This window comes from Ostrea edulis, chromosome 9, assembly GCF_947568905.1.
Source record: "Ostrea edulis chromosome 9, xbOstEdul1.1, whole genome shotgun sequence".
NCBI classification, from domain to species: Eukaryota; Metazoa; Mollusca; class Bivalvia; order Ostreida; family Ostreidae; genus Ostrea; species Ostrea edulis.
Window position 1 is genome coordinate 12,306,113 of NC_079172.1, and position 19,103 is coordinate 12,325,215.

General features: G+C 36.3%; 1 protein-coding gene across 3 annotated transcripts; it reads right to left on the reverse strand.

The window, feature by feature from the left end:
* Positions 1 to 7,388: 7,388 nt before the first annotated feature.
* Positions 7,389 to 18,630, reverse strand: LOC125672821 (free fatty acid receptor 4-like). 3 transcript variants are annotated; one of them, XM_048909035.2, is made up of 3 exons: positions 18,402 to 18,630; positions 17,794 to 17,887; positions 7,389 to 8,690 (listed from the first exon to the last, which is right to left on the reverse strand). In XM_048909035.2, the coding sequence occupies exon 3, from the start codon at positions 8,650 to 8,652 to the stop codon at positions 7,588 to 7,590; it is 1,065 nt and encodes a 354-aa protein (XP_048764992.1). In that variant the 5' UTR covers positions 8,653 to 8,690; positions 17,794 to 17,887; positions 18,402 to 18,630; the 3' UTR covers positions 7,389 to 7,587. The 3 variants fall into 3 exon arrangements, with proteins under 3 accessions (XP_048764992.1, XP_048747539.1, XP_056004519.1); XM_048891582.2 differs by lacking the exon at positions 17,794 to 17,887 and having other exon boundaries at positions 18,402 to 18,628; XM_056148544.1 differs by lacking the exons at positions 17,794 to 17,887; positions 18,402 to 18,630 and adding an exon at positions 17,014 to 17,039.
* Positions 18,631 to 19,103: the final 473 nt, after the last annotated feature.

The following is a 19,103-nucleotide window of genomic DNA, read 5'->3' on the forward strand; positions in this document are numbered from 1 at the left end:
AGTCCCTGTGTATATATATGCATGACTTGTGATGTCTGTATACATGTATGCGTCCTGTTTTATTTCAAATTTCTGTTTTTATGTCTATGCATGCAATTATATATCATTAGTGCTTTGTGGGTTTTTTTTAATGCTATATAGTCGGTTAAAGAGCTCTTAGCTCATGTTTATTGTTTACCTGTATATAGTTTCCGACTTTAAATAAAAATTACTTACGAAATGCATTTGTTTGATTTTTGTTTTTCATTGCTATCAAAAATTAGCACAACTAAAGATATGAATAAAATACAAATTAATTTAAAGAAACAACATACATAGGCGATGACGTGGCAGAATAGTCAATTTGATGACGTAGACCACTTACTGGTAGAAGTAGACAGATTACACGAGTTCCCTGTATGAATCGTCTGCTTTACGAGATCGATAACATGACGGAGCAAGTGGCGACTTCTGATCTGATAAATATCAATGAAATTGAACTGCGTTGTATGGGGCTCAGTCAACGAGTGCGTTTGGAGCCGAATTGCATTCCACCGTTCCAACGACACAACCAATGTTCAACGTCTCCTCCAACACGATGTAGCATAAATCCAGTCACCACTTGTTATCTTCCTTTATATTTAATTCGGCTTTTAACCATTGCACCTTTAATTTGGCGTATAATCCATTTAAATCTGCACAGTAACTGTTCCTGACCTGAACGTACAGCCATGCCGTTTTGTTTTTGTTTTCATTCTTGCCTATATGTATTCCTACGCGCCATTTCAGAAACGTTAATTCAAGCTTTTTGATGCGAGAAACTATTTGTTTTTCTATCTTAAAAACATAATTAAATGATAAGAAATGAAACTTATAATTCTTTGTTTGATACATGTATCAAACAAAGAATAATAAGTTTCATTTCTTAAATGAAATTGAACTGCGTTATATGGGGCTCAGTCAACGAGTGCGTTTTGAACGTTTTCCTCGATATTGAAATGGAGCCGAACTGCATCCACCGTTCCAACGACACAACCAGTGTTCAACGTCTCCTCCAACACGATGCAGCATAAATCCAGTCACCACTTGTCATCTTCCTTTATATTTAATTCAGCTTTTAACTATTGCACCTTTAATTTGGCGTATAATCCATTTAAATCTGCACAGTAACTGTTCCTGACCTGAACGTACAGCCATGCCGTTTTGTTTTTGTTTTCATTCTTGCCTATATGTATTCCTACGCGCCATTTCAGAAACGTTAATTCAAGTTTTTTGATGGGAGAAACTATTTGTTTTTCTATTTTAAAAAAAATATTAAATGATAAGAAATGAAACTTATAATTCTTTGTTTGATGCATGTATCAAACGAAACATTGCACGGAAAAATTTTCATCAATGCGCTACGCGCATTGATGAAGTTTTCCGTCCAATGTTTCGTTTGATACATGCATCAAACAAAGAATTATAAGTTTCATTTCTTAAATAATAATTTAGTGATGGTAAAACAAGATTTTTAAACGAGTTCATAGATGTATAGTTTTTTAAATCTAAAAGCAGGCTACTGACAAACAAGTTGATGGTGCAGGGGTTTCAGCAATCTCGTTAAAAGCCAGCATTTCGCAAATTCTATGGTCATTATAACAATCTAGTTTGCCAATACAACCTATCATAGGGTCAAATACTGCCTGACTTGTTTCATACCGATTGTTAGCTCACCTGAGCTTTTTTGATCGCTTGTTGTTCGTCGTCTGTCTGTCCGTCTGTAAACTTTATACATTTTCGACTTCTTCTCCAGAACCACTGGACCAATTTCAACCAAACTTGGCCAAAAGTATCCTTAGGTGAAGGGCTTTCCAGTTTGTTCAAATGAAGGGCCATGTTCCCTTCAAAGGGGAGATAATCACAAAAATGCAAAAATAGGGTGGGGTCATTTAAAAATCTTCTCAAGAACCACTGAGCCAGAAAAGCTGATATTTACATGAAAGCTTCCTGACATAGTGCAGATTCAAGTTTGTAAAAATCATGGCCCCCAGGGGTATGATGGGGCCATAATAGGGGATCGAAGTTTTACATACAGATATATAGGGAAAATCTTTAAAAATCTTCTTCTCAAGAACCACTTGGTCAGAAAAGTTTACATTTACATGAAAGCTTCCTGACATAGTCCAGATTCAAGTTTATCAAAATCATGGCCCCCGGGGGTAAGATGAGGCGACAATAGGGGATCAAAGTTTTACATACAAATATATAGGGAAAATCATTAAAAATCTTTTGAAAAATCACTGGGCCAGAAAAGTTTACATTCACATGAAAGCTTCCTGACATAGTCCAGATTCAATTCTGAAAAAAATTATGGTCCTCGGGAGTAGGTTGGGGCCACAATAGGGATTGAAGTTTTACATGAGAATATATAGGAGAAATCTTTAGATTTGAGCCAAGGTCACTCAGGTGAGCGATGCGACCCATGGACCTCTTGTTAGGTCGTTCTTGGCACATCAATTTTCACTACCGATAACTCCGTTTACCTGATCAAGATATGGGCTCACGGCTGCTGTGACCGGTCTACAAGGGATGCCTACTTCTTATAGGTACCTGATCCCCTCGGGTATATCCAGGGGTCTGTGTTGGCCTAACTATTTATTTTGTATTGCTTATAGGAGTATTGAGATTGATCACTGTTCTTTATCTTCACCTTTCATGTTCATGTACATGTATACAGTTTAAAAATCCCGTAGGATCCAGGTTAGAATATGTACCTAGTACCCTTTGCTTGTCGTAAGAGGCGACTAAATGGGGCGGTCCTTTGAATGGGACCGCAAAAACCGAGGCCCCGTGTTACAGCAAGTGTGGCACGATAAAGATTCCTCCATACTGAAAGACCGTAATAGCCGAATATAGGCCTAAATTTTACAGCCCTTCGCCGGCAATGGTTGCGTCTCCATATGAGTGAAAGATTCTCGAGAGGGACATTAAACACTTTACAATCAATCATTCAATGAATAGTTTAAAGATACAGTGTCCAAAATTTAATTGAGATAATGCATTGTAAATATGAGCATTTGTTTTCTCATGAGAGAATTAAAGGAATGTGAAACTCACACCCATGCACTGTTTTCCTGTTGAGCTTTTTTGAATGTATTTCAAAACTCTGAGAATGTAAACGGGTTGATTGGTTGTATCTTATTCCCTCTTTAGAATTTTTCACTCACTTGGAGACGTCACCAATATCGATGAAGGGCTTTTTCGGCCTATGCTTGGTGTTTACGGCTACTGAGCAATAAGAGTTGTTTAGCGTGACACACATACCGTGACAAGGGACATCCTTTTAAGTTAATCCCCGAGGACATTCACACCTGCTGCCGAACATTTGGCGATGGAACTGTCACTACCTGATTTAACGACTTAGGTCTATCGCGACCGGGATTAGAACCCCGACCTTCCGCATGCGGGCGAACGCTCTACCTCTAGAATGTTGAATGTGAAATGGAGAATGGTTTATTATAAAACCTGTCAAAGGGTCATGCTGCTTGACGTATTTCATACCAATTGCTAGGCCTGTCTTTACCCTGAGTTCTTAATTGCGGATTATTCCGTTTATCTGATAAAGAGATAGGGCTTACGGCTGCTGTGACCGGTGAACAGAGGATGCTTATACTCCTCCTTGGCATTTGATCCCACATCTGGTATACCCAGGGGTCCGTGTTTGCCCAACTCTGAATTTGTATTCCTCTTAGGAGTTATGAGATTGATCACTTACTGTTCGTTCACTTCACCTTTTCATTTAACTATTTTGAAATACATGTGTAGCCGTATCATTTTGGCATGCCCTGTCATTTAAAAAAAAATTAAAATGAGGCATATCTGTTATTTTTCTTATCACAGGTTCAGATAATGAACATTCTTTATTCCGAGATCGTGGTCTCTTGTTTAGGAAAATGTAAACGGTAAAAGAAGCAATAATTTCTTCCATTCTCGGAGAAATAAATGACAAAATCTTTTGATTTTTATTGACTTACTTTTATTGGGAGAACTTACATTTTCCCCCCCAAAAATCCTTACAAAATTAGCATTTTATTAATTTCACCTAATAGTAAAAATGACTACTTAAGAGACATATTTCAGGCCCTATGAAATCTGTAAAATCCATGATCTTCAGGGCACTTCACTCCTTGGGCTCCCATCAGGGCTTTGCCCTGGACCCACTGACGCCTCAAGGTGGCCCCCAAACCCCCTGCCTCATAAACCTGCGCCCCCCCCCCCCCCATTCCTGGATCCGCCCCTAGAAATATTACAGTTCTCAATCATAAAATATACCTTGAAGAACCATTAATGAAATGCTCAAGTTTTCAGAAGATATCTTGACTCAGTCAGAGTGTGTTCGTCGTGTTTGTTCCTGTATATTTTCTTTTCCACATTATCTCAAATACACATGTAATGTCCACTTCTCAATCATCTAACGTGTCAGTCATGTCTGAATCTCACTAAAGATTTATCAAACTCTTAAAAGTTCTCATATGTTCAAATAATTTCTATCTATTATCATCTTTAAGATATTTCTCATGTTCTTAGATTTGTAAATAGTTCTCATAGGTTCAAATATTTCTATCTATTCTAATCTTTAAGATATTTCTCATGTCGAAGTGTCACAACATTGTCTCCAATTTCACAGTCAATATATCTTTCTTTAAAATCTGCATTTTCGTAAAGGTGCTGTGTCGTTGCTTATGTTCCATGTAATGTGCATGTTGCTGTTTATTACTATTTTTATATCAGAAATGAATAGGTTCTTGTGTGACACTTGGAGATTGGTTGACCTACGGTTAGTCTGGATGTAGACTAGCCTACGCTTTATTAACGAGTGACGACGACACCGTGACAGTAAATATCCCCAGAGTTTGCTAGGCATGGTAGTTATATTTGTTTGTCGCTAAACAAATAAAAAAAATTCAGTCAATCGGTTGGTGTGTGCGTGTGTTTGGTTTTTCTCCCCCAAATAACTCGTACATTAAATAAATCTCTTTTGTTTGATGAGATTATTCCACTTAAAATTGATTCATACGTCTAATAGTCAAATATCCCAGGTATGGCGGAGTATTATACAAACGACTGGTATGATGGCTATGCATGTATTGGATTGGCTTGATTTCTTACAGAAATGATAAAACACAGTAAAAGTCATTATAAGACATTCATTGTATAGGTTGGGAAATTTCTTCTAAATTCTTTCGTTGAATTTGCTTTGTAATTGCGTGATATTTCCGTATACGACCCAGCCATATATGCTTAGATGCGATGTTTATATCACGTACTTGACAATGTAGTATATATCTATGGGGACTCCGGGTTAGAATAGGTCCTCAGTACCCCTTGCTTGTCGTAGAAGGCGACTAAATGGGGCGGTCCTTCGGATAAGACCGCAAAAACTAAGGTCCCGTGTCACAGCAGGTGTGGCACAATAAAGATCCCTCCCTGCTCAAAGGCCATAAGCGCCGAGCATTAGGCCTAAATTTTGCAGCCCTTCACCGGCAGTGGTGACGTCTCCATATGAATGAAATATTCTCGAGAGGGACGTTAAACAATATTTAATCAATCAATATATACTACATGTATATATCTAAGACCGTTACAAAAGACAGGGAACAACAAAGAAAGAGTGTTCTAACTTTCTATATCAACTCTACGTCTAATATTTTGAAAAGAGATGATTTCGGAATTCTGAATTAATTAAACATTCAAACGATATTGATACAGTTTTATTTGAATCAATTTGATTTGAAAACAATGTTGTTTCAAATGAACAAGGCACGAAGAGCATGGGACACAGCGACAGGTAGTGTAATCTTTATAAGACCTATATTTTCCTTTTTTATAAAAATCCCACCAGGGTACCACAGTCATTCTTCGATTTGAACGGATCCGGATTATGAAATCGTGCTTGTAAAATTGGTCTCACCCATTGTTCCTCATTCCATATAGAACAGTTTTTATAAGTATTTCAAGTAAAACACGTATAGTTCCATTAGAATTTCATAGATTTATGAGTAGCTACTAAAATTGAGAATGTCATTGTACAAATATCGATTAAGAGTGTGAAATGTAAATCATTGCAGTGTTATACAGTATATTCTTGTAAACCATTGAAATGTATATTTCAAAGTTTTGTATTCAACATCTTAATATTGCTACATATCTTCTTCATCCTCAAATTCGGAATTGCTATTAGTCGGACGATCTGAAAATTTTGTCATTGGTATTCAGAATTCTTGTGATGTGCATTTTGAACATAAATTACGATATCACTCACAGCTACCACTGCAATCCAACAAATGCTCTGTTGGAAGAAAAAGACACTGCTGAAAATGTATTCTGATTATTTGCCCAGTGCCGTGTGCAAATCAGACTTTGGAAAGTAATGGGAAAGGACTTATTTTGAGATATACATAACATTCTGAAGATGCTACCTTTTATCGACAATGTAAGTTGGAAAAGGAAACTAATTCTACATTCTAGACCCATGTTACTTTACGCTCCTTACCAAAAAAGAGTTTGAAGTTCTCCTCCTTAAGCAAAGTGGAATGCTTCATACACAATCTCGATTTCCTCGCCGTCTGCATAGGCATGTCCTTCTATCTTTTATATTCTTCAGCATTTCATACACATTTGCTTTGTGTCATGAAGTAAGATGACTGCACTGGGCGGTCTAGATCTACAACATAGCAATTTACAGGTATTGCTCGCAACCCAGCAAGTTCTACTGAATCCGATACATTGTTTTACTGGCGTGAAGGAACATCAGGTGTTTTTGCCGCAATGAGCTTGGGAATTTGATCGCCTATAAAATATGAACGATGGATGATATAACTATTAACCACAACTTTTGGCATGATGAAGTATAATTCTTAGTCATAAATGAACCTACTTAAGGAGGAATTCAATATTTATAAAATAACGGTATTATAAATTAGGGATCGATGTATATGTTTGGTAAAAGTTCATGTATTTTCATATTCATTTATTTTTCTATTCCCACATATTATTGATCTTTTCATTTAAGAAATCCACATGATAATGATAGACCGTGCGAGATAGACACGTATTCTTAAAAATGTTAGAAAAAGTGCCATCCGTGTTTGGATAGTCATTGAACACAAGGATTGCATTAACTAAATACCATATCCCTCTCAGGTCTAGGTAAGAAAGTTGTATGCAATGTTAACGTTGTTTGCCCAACCAGTAGACTTCTTAAATATATCTAATAACTCATGGCTTGACATTGACATTACACAAACACACTAAGATATTATATACTACACGTGTGAATTCATTTTCCTATGATGTACACATAAGACATGGTGTCCCTTTCTTTCGAGGTTCTTCACAGTTTTCCTTCTTCGCATGGGAACAGCTGCAACTGGTATAAAGATTTATTCATACATATAAGTTTAACAATAACAGTTGCTACTTGCATGTCATACATGAAGTTCAATACAAATATAATAAATTCAATGTACCTAATTTTTAAAAACAAAATCATTACGAGTTATAGCAAAGCAACACATTTCCACTATCACACTTGTAATCAACACAACATACATGTAGTTCTTGAAATTAAGTATGTCCTACTCTGCTGTTATCAGTTTTGCTGTCGATGGTAGATATTCTAAATTTTTTCTTTTGTGATAAAACAGACCTAAGAATTCCTCGTTTCACTCTTCCATTAACGATACCGTACAGAAATGGATTCACACAAGCGTTTCCAAGAGCAACACAGACCGCCGCAATCAGGGCATATGACGGTATCGCCATGTCATCTGCCATGCCGTCGGCCTGGATCAGCGCCATCATAACAAAAATCGGTAACCACATCACAAGAAATAAAAGGACCATCAGAATCAGATTCTTTATTAGTCGGAAATCTCGTTCTTCTCGACATTTTATCGACTTCACTGCAGATCCCACGGCATGTCTCGTTTTCCAGAATTTTCTCAGAATTCTGAAATAGCTAAAGGCCAAGATTCCTAGTGGGATCACAAATCCTATAATGCAAACAGTGGCAGTAAATAACATCGACAGTCGTACACTCTGATTGGTTGGCCACAAGAGCGTACATAAAGTTATTTCAGTATTACCAAATGTAAAGTTTTTCACATTGAAATACATAGCAAGCGGAATGAATGCAATGAAATCTAGAATCCACAGAATTACAATGCTACATATTGCCACAATGGGTGTGATTTTCTTCCAGTCTGTTTTAAGGATGCAGATATATCTATCAACACTGATAATTGTCATCGTCCATATCATCACAGACGCACAAATAAACATTTCGTACACCAGCATTTTACAGACAAATGAACCAAGAACCCATGTTCCTGTCATGCGCGCAACCGCAATCAGGGGACTTCCGGTGGAGAACAAGATGTCTGCTACAGCCAGATTACCAATCAAGTAGTTGGTGACCGTGCGAGTACTCCTAAGTTTCATTATTTGATAGAACACAATACAGTTTCCCAAGATTGAGAACAAGAAGAGAAAAATTAACACAAATGCTTCAATGTAAGGGAGGTCATTCCATGATCTGTTGAATTCCGAGAAAAAGGAGAAATATGTGGTGTTTCCCCAGCCATATTCGTCATCAAATGCTACAAAATAGGATTTGTTTTTCTGCGACATTGTAACCTTATGTTTCTCTAGTAGTCTCAGTATAACATCTGAAAATTGAAAAAGAAGTACTGTTAATTTACAATCACCATTTTCTGTATTAACTATAAATGAGGTTTGTTCTACAGGGCGTACATGTACAGTACATATCTTGGCGGCATGAGAGTAGCTTCTGGACAAAGTTATATCTCTGTGTTGCTGTCATTTAAGTCAAGGTTTGCACGCTAATTATTTCCCATAAGTCTGATGCATGTATTTTTCACGTAGATGATTAAGTTCGAGTTACAAAACGTGAAGGACGGAATCATGCAAATGGTGAAGTTAAATGGTTTACAGAACCGATCTATCCCTTTTTGAAAGGTGAGTGATGAAGAAGTATATGTACTTAATTAGGAATCTGCTATACATTAATCAGATATACTTTTCTGACAATCACGATAATGAACAAATGAAGATAACGAACATTGATCGATTTCATAAATCCTATAAAGAATACAAAATAGAGAGTTGGGCAAACACGGGCCCCTGGATATATCAGAGGTGAGATGAGGTGCGTAGGAGGAGTAAGCATCATCCCCTGTTGACCAATCCCACCCACCGTGAGCCTTATCTCTTGATCAAGTAAACGGAGTAATGCGTCGTTAAAATCAGTATGTAAAGAACGGCCTAACAATTGGTATGAAACAGCATTCCACCTAGCGATAACTTGTATTTGCAAATTAGAACATTATAACAACCATAGAATTTGCGAAATGCTGATTTTAAACAAAACTAATGAAACACGCGTAACATCAAATTGTCAATGGTCTGCCTCGATTTAAAATTTGATCATATGCAGAACATGCTCTCGCATATCGAATCAGTTGAGAGACATAAACGTCATATGCAGGTGATTAAGGAATATTCCTACATAAATATGGGAAGTTATTCCTACATAAATATGGGAAGTTCACAATATTGAGAAGTTGAAGTAAAAGTTTTGTTGATAGTTTGCCGTTGACATCTATGTTCAATAAAATATCCAAATAATCATGAAGCAGATATGGAAGACTGTGGTGAGTTTACTGAAATTTATCGAATCCACATATGAATGAAAATGGGTATTGTTAATATATAAAGCGTCCTTGTTGTTATATATATCTAATCTATATGTATTCTTTAAAACTCTGCAAACGAAGCCAGGATAGTATTTTCATCATAGGGGTTACTACCATTTACTTCTAGCATTTTTTGCCAATACAATATTCTTAAAATACTACATGTTTATGCCTGAAAAGTGTGTAATTTTTATAACCCAGAAAAACATGTGGCTATAGAGGTGGAAAGTTTGTTTACTGTTTTTGTATTGCATTTAAAACATATATCACAAAATAGTAAATATCGGAAACTTAATGACAGGAATTATTATCCATGGGCTGATCATCCTAATTACAGAAAGTTCAAAAATCAAATTCAACCTTCTTTTTGTACCTCTATATTTCCCCTTTTTCAATGTCACCGCCGCGGTGGTCTAGAGATTAGAGCGTTCGTCCCGCATGTGGAAGGCCGGGGTTTAAATCCCGTCCGCGACAGACCTGAGTCGTTAAAACAGTTTGTGACAGTTCCATCGCCAAACGCTCGGCATCAGGTGTGAATGTCACGGGTCCTCAGAGATGACCTTAAAAACGGATGTCCCGTGTCACAGTAGGTGTGGCACACTAAAGAACCCTCACTGTTCAATGTCCGTAAGTGCCGAGCATAGGCCTAAATTTGAAGCCCTTCACTGATCTTGGTGACGTCTCCATATGAGTGAAAAATTCTCTACAGAGACGTTAAACAAGATACAATTAATTTGTCAATGTCTTAGTATTTTATCAATCCGGTGCTTAGGATGGATATGGGCTGCGGAAAGGGTAAATAAGACGTTAATGCAAAACGAACAATTGATTTTCAAAAAACATACTGAAATACAAAACAAACCAGCTTAAGATAAAATCAACACATTCCCTTGCAAAACCAACGATTGCCGATGCAAAAACCAATGATCGCCGAGGCAAAATTAACGCTCATTATCTGAATTAACACTAGATTTCGCGCGAGTCTATCTACATTATATACACTGTGCATGTAAGCGTACATATTTTGAAACGTAATTCCCGCAACATTGACAATCATGTCGGCCTCTCAGTACGCCAACATATCAGAAACTGCAAAACGTTTCTGCTTTGGACAGAATAACAACATAATTATGTGTTTAGTTGTTGTTTTCAGCCTCCTTGTTTCATTCCAATACAATCTCAATTCTAAAATGAGATCTACGTGTGCATGGTCTGCTTTTTACTAGTCAAAGGAGAGAAAATCCTTGACGAAAAAGCAGATATATTAATATTTTTAATTGGTAATTTTAATGACCTAAATCTAAACATTTGGCAAAAAATGTTTGTGTGTGGGTTTTTTTTTTGGGTGGGTGGGTGGGTGGGTGGGGATTGTGGTGGCAAAGACGCTTTTGTTCCTGGAGTCCGAGGACTATATCAGTAAATTATGAAACGATGAAATACTCTATTAAATATCAAAGAGTTCAAAAGAACATGTTAAATGTTAATTACACGTGTGTGTTAATGTATGGCCTGCTGAATACCTGCCGATGTCTGCTTGTTTCCTGTAGGCGTAACCATGCTTCTGGTACTGGTATCTTGTTTCCTGTAGGCCTAACCATGCTTCTGGTACTGGTATCTTGTTTCCTGTAGGCCTAACCATGCTTCTGTTACAGGTATCTTGTTTTCTGTATGCCCAACCATGCTTCTGTTACTGGTATCTTGTTTCCTGTAGGCTTAACCATGCTTCTGTTACTGGTATCTTGTTTCCTGTAGGCCTAACCATGCTTCTGTTACTGGTATCTTGTTTCCTGTAGGCCTAACCATGCTTCTGGTACCGGTATCTTGTTTCCTGTAGGCCTAACCATGCTTCTGTTACAGGTATCTTGTTTTCTGTAGGCCTAACCATGCTTCTGTTACAGGTATATTGTTTCCTGTAGTCCTAACCATGCTTCTGTTACTGGTATCTTGTTTCCTGTAGGCCTAACCATGCTTCTGTTACTGGTATCTTGTTTCCTGTAGGCCTAACCATGCTTCTGTTACTAGTATATAGGTTAGGCCTAACCATGCTTCTGTTACTTGGTATCTTGTTTCCTGTAGGCCTAACCATGCTTCTGTTACAGATATCTTGTTTTCTGTAGGCCTAACCATGCTTCTGTTACAGATATCTTGTTTCCTGTAGGCCTAACCATGCTTCTGTTACTGGTATCTTGTTTCCTGTAGGCCTAACCATGCTTCTGTTACTGGTATCTTGTTTCCTGTAGGCCTAACCATGCTTCTGTTACTAGTATTTTGTTTCCTGTAGGCCTAACCATGCTTCTGTTACGGGTATATTGTTTTCTGTAGGCCCAACCATGCTTCTGTTACTGGTATCTTGTTTCCTGTAGGCCTAACCATGCTTCTGTTACTGGTATCTTGTTTCCTGTAGGCCTAACCATGCTTCTGTTACTGGTATCTAGGTTAAGCCTAACCATGCTTCTGTTACTGGTGTCTAGGTTAAGCCTAACCATGCTTCTGTTACAGGTATCTTGTTTCCTGTAGGCCTAACCATGCTTCTGATACTGGTATCTTGTTTCATGTAGGCCTAACCATGCTTCTGTTACTGGTATCTTGTTTCCTGTAGGCCTAATCATGCTTCTGGTACTGGTATCTTGTTTCCTGTAGGCCTAACCATGCTTCTGTTACTGGTATCTAGGTTAGGCCTAACCATGCTTCTGTTACTGGTATCTAGGTTAGGCCTAACCATGCTTCTGTTACTGGTATCTAGGTTAGGCCTAACCATGCTTCTGTTACTGGTATCTTGTTTCCTGTAGGCCTAACCATGCTTCTGTTACAGGTATATTGTTTTCTGTAGGCCTAACCATGCTTCTGTTACTGGTATCTTGTTTCCTGTAGGCCTAACCATGCTTCTGTTACTGGTATCTTGTTTCCTGTAGGCCTAACCATGCTTCTGTTTCTGGTATCTTGTTTCCTGTAGGCCTAACCATGCTTCTGTCAATGGTATCTTGTTTCCTGTAGGCCTAACCATGCTTCTGTTACAGGTATCTTGGTTAGACCTACCTTCATGTAGTAAAGACACTGCAGCTTGCGTTTGATATGTTGGCATTCTGAAAGTCCGACATGATCGACAATTTCGCGGGAATTATGTTTCAAAATATTTACACATATAATGATGTTAAATTTCTAATCGCGCGCCATCTACCGTAAATTCAGATAATGTCTGTCTTCTTTTTTTGCACGCCATTTAGCGTCAATTCATTTGATGACTGTTGGTTTTACAACGGAGTCTGTTGATTTTATTGTAATCTGGTTGGTTTTGTATTTCAGTATGCTTTAGAAAATTAATTGTTCAATTGCACGTGTTGAAGATATCATATTTTGCATGCAACAATTATAAAACATATACATTCTTCTGAGAAACAGAAAAATGAGTGTCGCGGGTCTTGTTTTTGTGTCAAGGTCATATTTCAAAGACACACTCTTTATATACTAAAGAATTGAAATTGAAATTCCATTATAGCAGATATAGATTATATATACTTTTGGTTCATTTCAAATTTTGTTTTAATTTACAGCATAATCATAATGTACATGTACATGTACCTACATAATATTTGGTCGTTGATAAACAAGTAGACCAAATTTCCTCTAATAATTTTAGCTTAATGGTCGTCATTTCTACCATATATGTACTTCTACTACAATCAGATTAAAATTAAATCATACCAACTCCAGTTTTTTTTTTATATGTCGCTGTGAAGCTCGACATTATAAACTACGGGAGGGAGATGGATCTAATTTTGATTAGACTTCTACTTAGGTATACTTTGGAAAGTTTATATACATGTGTGTAATAACACTGCATGATGTGATAAGAAAAGGATTTTCTGGATTTAGTTTTAGGAAAATATAAAGAGTTGAACATTTAAAATGCCCCCCACCCCCGCCCCCACCCCCCGAAAGGTAGCAAGTTCTCAACCGTTATATCCTGCTATATTTGTCAATTGCGACTTTTGTCCAATAATTTCGAAAGTATTTTCTTGCTTTCATAAAACAAAGTCCGTACTTTCAATTTTCTTTAAACGAGGGGAGACAGAAGAAAATACACGCACATATGGCACATACAATGTATCATATAATTAGCGTGAATGATGACAAGAATCCATCATTTTCAAGACGTTGAACCCCCAGAAATATTTATGTATATTTTGAAATAATTATTCTGTCATTGAATAATAAAAAAAAAAATTGTAATAAAAAGTATTTGAAATATAACAGAAGAGAAAACAATAAATAAAAGATTCGTAATCTCAAGCTGATTAAAATAAGATCCTCTGATACGCTCGCGTAGATCGCTACAATAGTGTTATTTTAATCAGATTGTCTTAATCTAATTTGCATATTCATTTTTCATAGATTTCTTGAAAGTGAGCTTCAAACGTGTTTACATGTACCAACAAGATTTTCTTCGCACCGTTCAAGGCACAGAGGGTGTATAGTAACGAAAATTGTACAAGAATATACACATGCATCAAGTTACTTAATCAGATTTTCTCAATAAAGTCATTTTTCTGGATGCAGTAAAACACCCACCATCCACTAAATTTACTCTTTTCGCCTTGGAAGATTGTGTCCACATTTTTTAAAACACAAGATCATTGGTTATTCCACCAGCACAATATGCACCAATCATATTGCACAAAACGTGAAACCACGTTTAGTTGCAGGTATTCAAAGGTACCTGCTAATGCTTTGAATTATTACTGCACTCGCACGGTATTTTCGATTTTATTAGCGAACTGAAATAGAATTCATAAATCTTTCATTGATTGTATTTTGTATCCTCATATTCTAGGAAATATTCCGACATAAATTGAAGTAAAATTCATTATTCATAAAAATAACTTCCAAGAAATGCTTATGTTTAAAAAAATTTTAATTGAAAATGCAGTTGGGCAGGTAATCAAATACATTAACGCTCGGAGGAACATATGCAGTAAATTTGATCATGCATGAAGTGCATTTCACATCTCATGTAATTTTCTTAATGATTTCGTACTTATTGATTTCGTACTTGGCCCAGGGTGCAGCATTACAAAGAACCCTTCTGCACTGACAGACCAGTAGGAAACGTGTCTCTAACGCAATACTAGCTCTCATTTGGGTGTCGAAAGTTTTGTTGTAAAATTGTGATTTACTATTTCAATGACAGAAAAAAAAGTTTATAACTTTTGTTATTAATATTTGTATTTAGAATCCAGAGGCTTTGAATGAACTACTGAAGCAAAATTACATTATTGTCTTCCCGTACAAAAAATGATTTATATATATTCAATACGACAGAATTTTTTCTTTTGGTAAAATCTTAAACTTAATTTTAATTTGATCAAAGACAATGGTCAAAGTTACATACAAAACTATCATACATATAGCACATTTTTACAACAAAATAAATGTTCAGATTTAGAGAAGTGAAAGTATCTGGAAGGAATGTACATTCAAACAATCTTTGTGCAATATTTGTAAACTCGAACCCGATTATTAAATCGATCCTGAATGAATTGAATGTGCAATCATGTAATAAAATACAAGAGGCGGCGTCAGGTTTTTTTTATTACTGTATCTCACAATGTCATTTACTCAGAGCATATAAGAGTATCATATAAAACGTTAATAATGTGTTTTACAGGAATAATCGACATAATCCCAACACTTGATTTGTGGTTTTGAGAGAAAAAAATTAAAATGCCGGATATACAATGTACAAAAATGCCGGATCAACTAATCGAAAATTAAGATGCCGGATCAAATAATCAGATGTTACATTTCCGTGTATCATATAACTCAACGAAATTACATTTCGATAGATTTATATTTCCAATATTTTCGTCTTCTATGTCTTTGTCATTTGAAATGATGGTCATTCCGTTATGAATATGTGAACAATGTGTAATAGCCAATAGTACAGGGTCGTCAGCGAGAGATAGTCCACTTCAAGGTTAGACGTCACAAATATCATTCCAATTTCTTTAATTAGAATGTTAAAAGTGATCCAGCAGATTCTAGAAATAGTGGGGAAATCTTCTGTTAATCCTACATCATCACCTGATGCTTATGATGCACGTACTTCCTTCCACTATACTTCCTTCCACTACCACAGTGCCGGTATAATACCGGTAACTTCTTTCAACTTAATTGCATGTCACTTTCACACTTCGTTCGATTAAAATGATCTGTATACATGATTGAGATCTTATGATGAATACGATACAAAGTAGTTTATTTAACAGTATATCCTAAAACAATGTACTATTTAACACGAATTTAGCAGTGATGCAACCCGCTAACGAACATGTACATGAGATTATTACAAGTTAACAATGTGACTTTTGTTTTCCTTGTGAGATAATCAAATCCAACCATATATATATATATATATATATATATATATATATATATATATAATTATATAAAATTCAGAGAGTAAATATAGAAAAATCTACATATCTAGTTGTATAATAAGAATATCACGAGCTGATTGAGTTCACCACTCGACTATTCTGGAAAGAAACTAATAGTCTGGCTTATATAGTGTATTCAGTTCTCTCTCTCTCTCTCTCTCTCTCTCTCTCTCTCTCTCTCTCTCTCTCTCTCTCTCTCCATGTATCTATAAGTTCCATTGGAGGAGTCAAAATTCACACCAAAACTGAGTTTGAATACCTACATTAAATCTCTCGGTCTGTTGAATATGACAGAAACTGATTTGACAGAATTACATGTACATTCATCGATTATGAATATTTTCTGTATAACTGTCAAAACTGAAGTACTTGAGACTAAGCGTCTTGAGATCAATTAAATCACACTGTGGCATTCTCTGGTTTTGACTGGTAGGTCATTTAAAGTGTATCCTAACCTAACAGGCTCTTGCTTCTTTGTATGATGTAGGTTGTTGAGGTCAAGAGTGAAATATTGACATTGTGTCTCCTTTAGAGACTCCGAAACGCATGCATTAATATTGAAAGTACACAAGAAATTCAAAGCTGATTAACATTAATTTTCTTTAATATATATCAATTAATAAAATGTCATGGGAGTCATCCAGTGTTTTCTTTAGTTTAAAATCTATTGAAGAGAAATTAATCTTGTAAGCCTGAAAATTTGACAGATTATGGGGTTGTTATGGTGCTTCCTATTAAAAAGCAGTATTGATACAGTGTAACAATACAAATCTCAATATCAATGCATATCACACACGCGCACACCCATCCACCCACACAGCAAAGGCATTGATACCCACTTTTGCGTAGCTCGCGGTTGAACTGCCTACGAGAGCCAACCTCTTAGTAGCCTGCGACCAGCGCCCTAGTCCGCTCGACCATCTACATGTAGGCAAGTCAATAAAATTTGTTGTCGATGAGGATGGAAATCTCGTCACGCTGTCATACACTTTATTTTCGTGAACGAGAGGTCGTGAGTTCAGGCCCAGCTCGTGCCATGGCCACGTCAAAAGGTAGTGACTACTCCTTCAACAAATGCTCGGTATTTAGAAGCGAGAATCGCAGTTCTTTCGAATATCACCTTAAAAACGAAGGTCCTGTGTCACGGCAGGCGTTGACACATTAGAGACCCCTCACTGCTACGACCCTGAGCGCTAAGCATAGGTCTAACTTTTGTGGTGTTTGGAATTGAAAATGAATTGAATTGTGGTGTTTCACCTACAGCTGATTGCGTCTCAATGTGAAAAGTTCTCGAAGGGACAGACATTACGACGAAATTGTATTTTCAAAAGCAGTTTAGTGAATTTTACTGAATGCATATTTAACAATTTAATTAATTTACATTGACATATTCTGTACTTGATATTAACACTAAGAGATTGTGTGCAACGTGTTGGTAAAGGAAACATTTCAAATACAAATTTACAATGTAAAGCAGCGAAAATTTTATTCCTTATGAAATGAATTCATTCAATTTTGAGCTGTCCAAAAATCTTTTCTCTCTTTTCTAAATTCAGTTTAGAGTTTAATGGCAAATTTTCAGGATTGATTATCAAGAATGAATGACTAATTATACATACATGCCGCATCACTGAGATGTTGTGTCCGTAAGTCCCATACCTGTATATACCTACATTTACGTTCGGTGTCTCTCTACCTTCTTTGCACTGGACACTGTATAGGAAGTATTGGGAGAGGAATGTTTATATTCTGATTGTTAGCACGGCCAGAGAAGCCACGAAGGAATAATATAATATGATTACACGTAATCAATGTCAACTCATGACGAAACACGTACCATAAAGATAAGAGTACATGATCAATTATATTGGTCGTGAAGGGCGGGTGAAATTGACTATACTAGCATAAATGCAATTTATCACGCAAGTGTAATTGATTTTTTTTAAATCATGAAATCATGATGACATATTCTTAGAAACAGATTTTCGTTGTATGTGTTTGATTGCTATTACTTTTGAATATCGGTGAGAAAAATATTTCAAAATCACATGCCTGTCCAGAGACATTAAACTAATCCATTTAGTAAATATGTAAGAATTCTCAACAAAATACATGACGTATAGTATGACAGTCGCAGTCACATATATCAAAATAATCTTTTTTATAGATACATGTTTCAATAATGTTGATAAAAAAAATCATATATCAATTAATTAAAACATCTTACCTTTATGAAGGTTAACTTCCAGTTCAATGTTAAAAACATGGATATGTACACAATCTGTTTTCCAGTGTTGAACGTCCCATGATCGGACAAAGCGGTAAGGAAGAGTGTGTCTCCTTGGGATTTAAGGACCTGATTATTCAAGTAATTGCCCGTTGTAAATGAGTATTTAACGGATGTGAAAAATGATACAGTGTTCTTAGCACTTGAGTGCAATGGTTCTCTTCCTGACTATAAAGTGCAAAGACGTTTTTGGTTTAAAAAGATAATGTTATGAACCACACAGAAACACTATGAGGTTTATAAACCCCATACTCCGTGCTTGAACATCTGTACCTATACTCATCGATACTATCTGAGTGAAGTGTTGTACATTGTGTGTACCTTAACAGATACCCAGCGATGTGATCCAAGTGAGGTGTTACTTGTACATGTATAACATAAATAAACTTAATGCACGCCACGCCTCAAGCCTAGGTTTTAAAACATAGATCGCTACATAAGACTGTATTCAATGGCTCGTTAAAGCACATCATCATTTCACCATCGAAAGATATATAAGCTCTCGATCACTTCATAGGGATTCCTTTGTGGCTTTTCCCGGAATAATGATAAAAAGGTGTTTTGTTTGCAGTTAGTAGATGCTAGAGTCCCGCTGTGATTCGATGCTTGAGATTTAAATATCTAATGATACATGGTAAGAAG

Excerpts from the sequence above, each read along its gene's own strand:
- LOC125672821 (XM_048909035.2), bottom strand. The coding sequence starts at position 8,652 with ATGTCGCAGAAAAACAAATCCTATTTTGTAGCATTTGATGACGAATAT.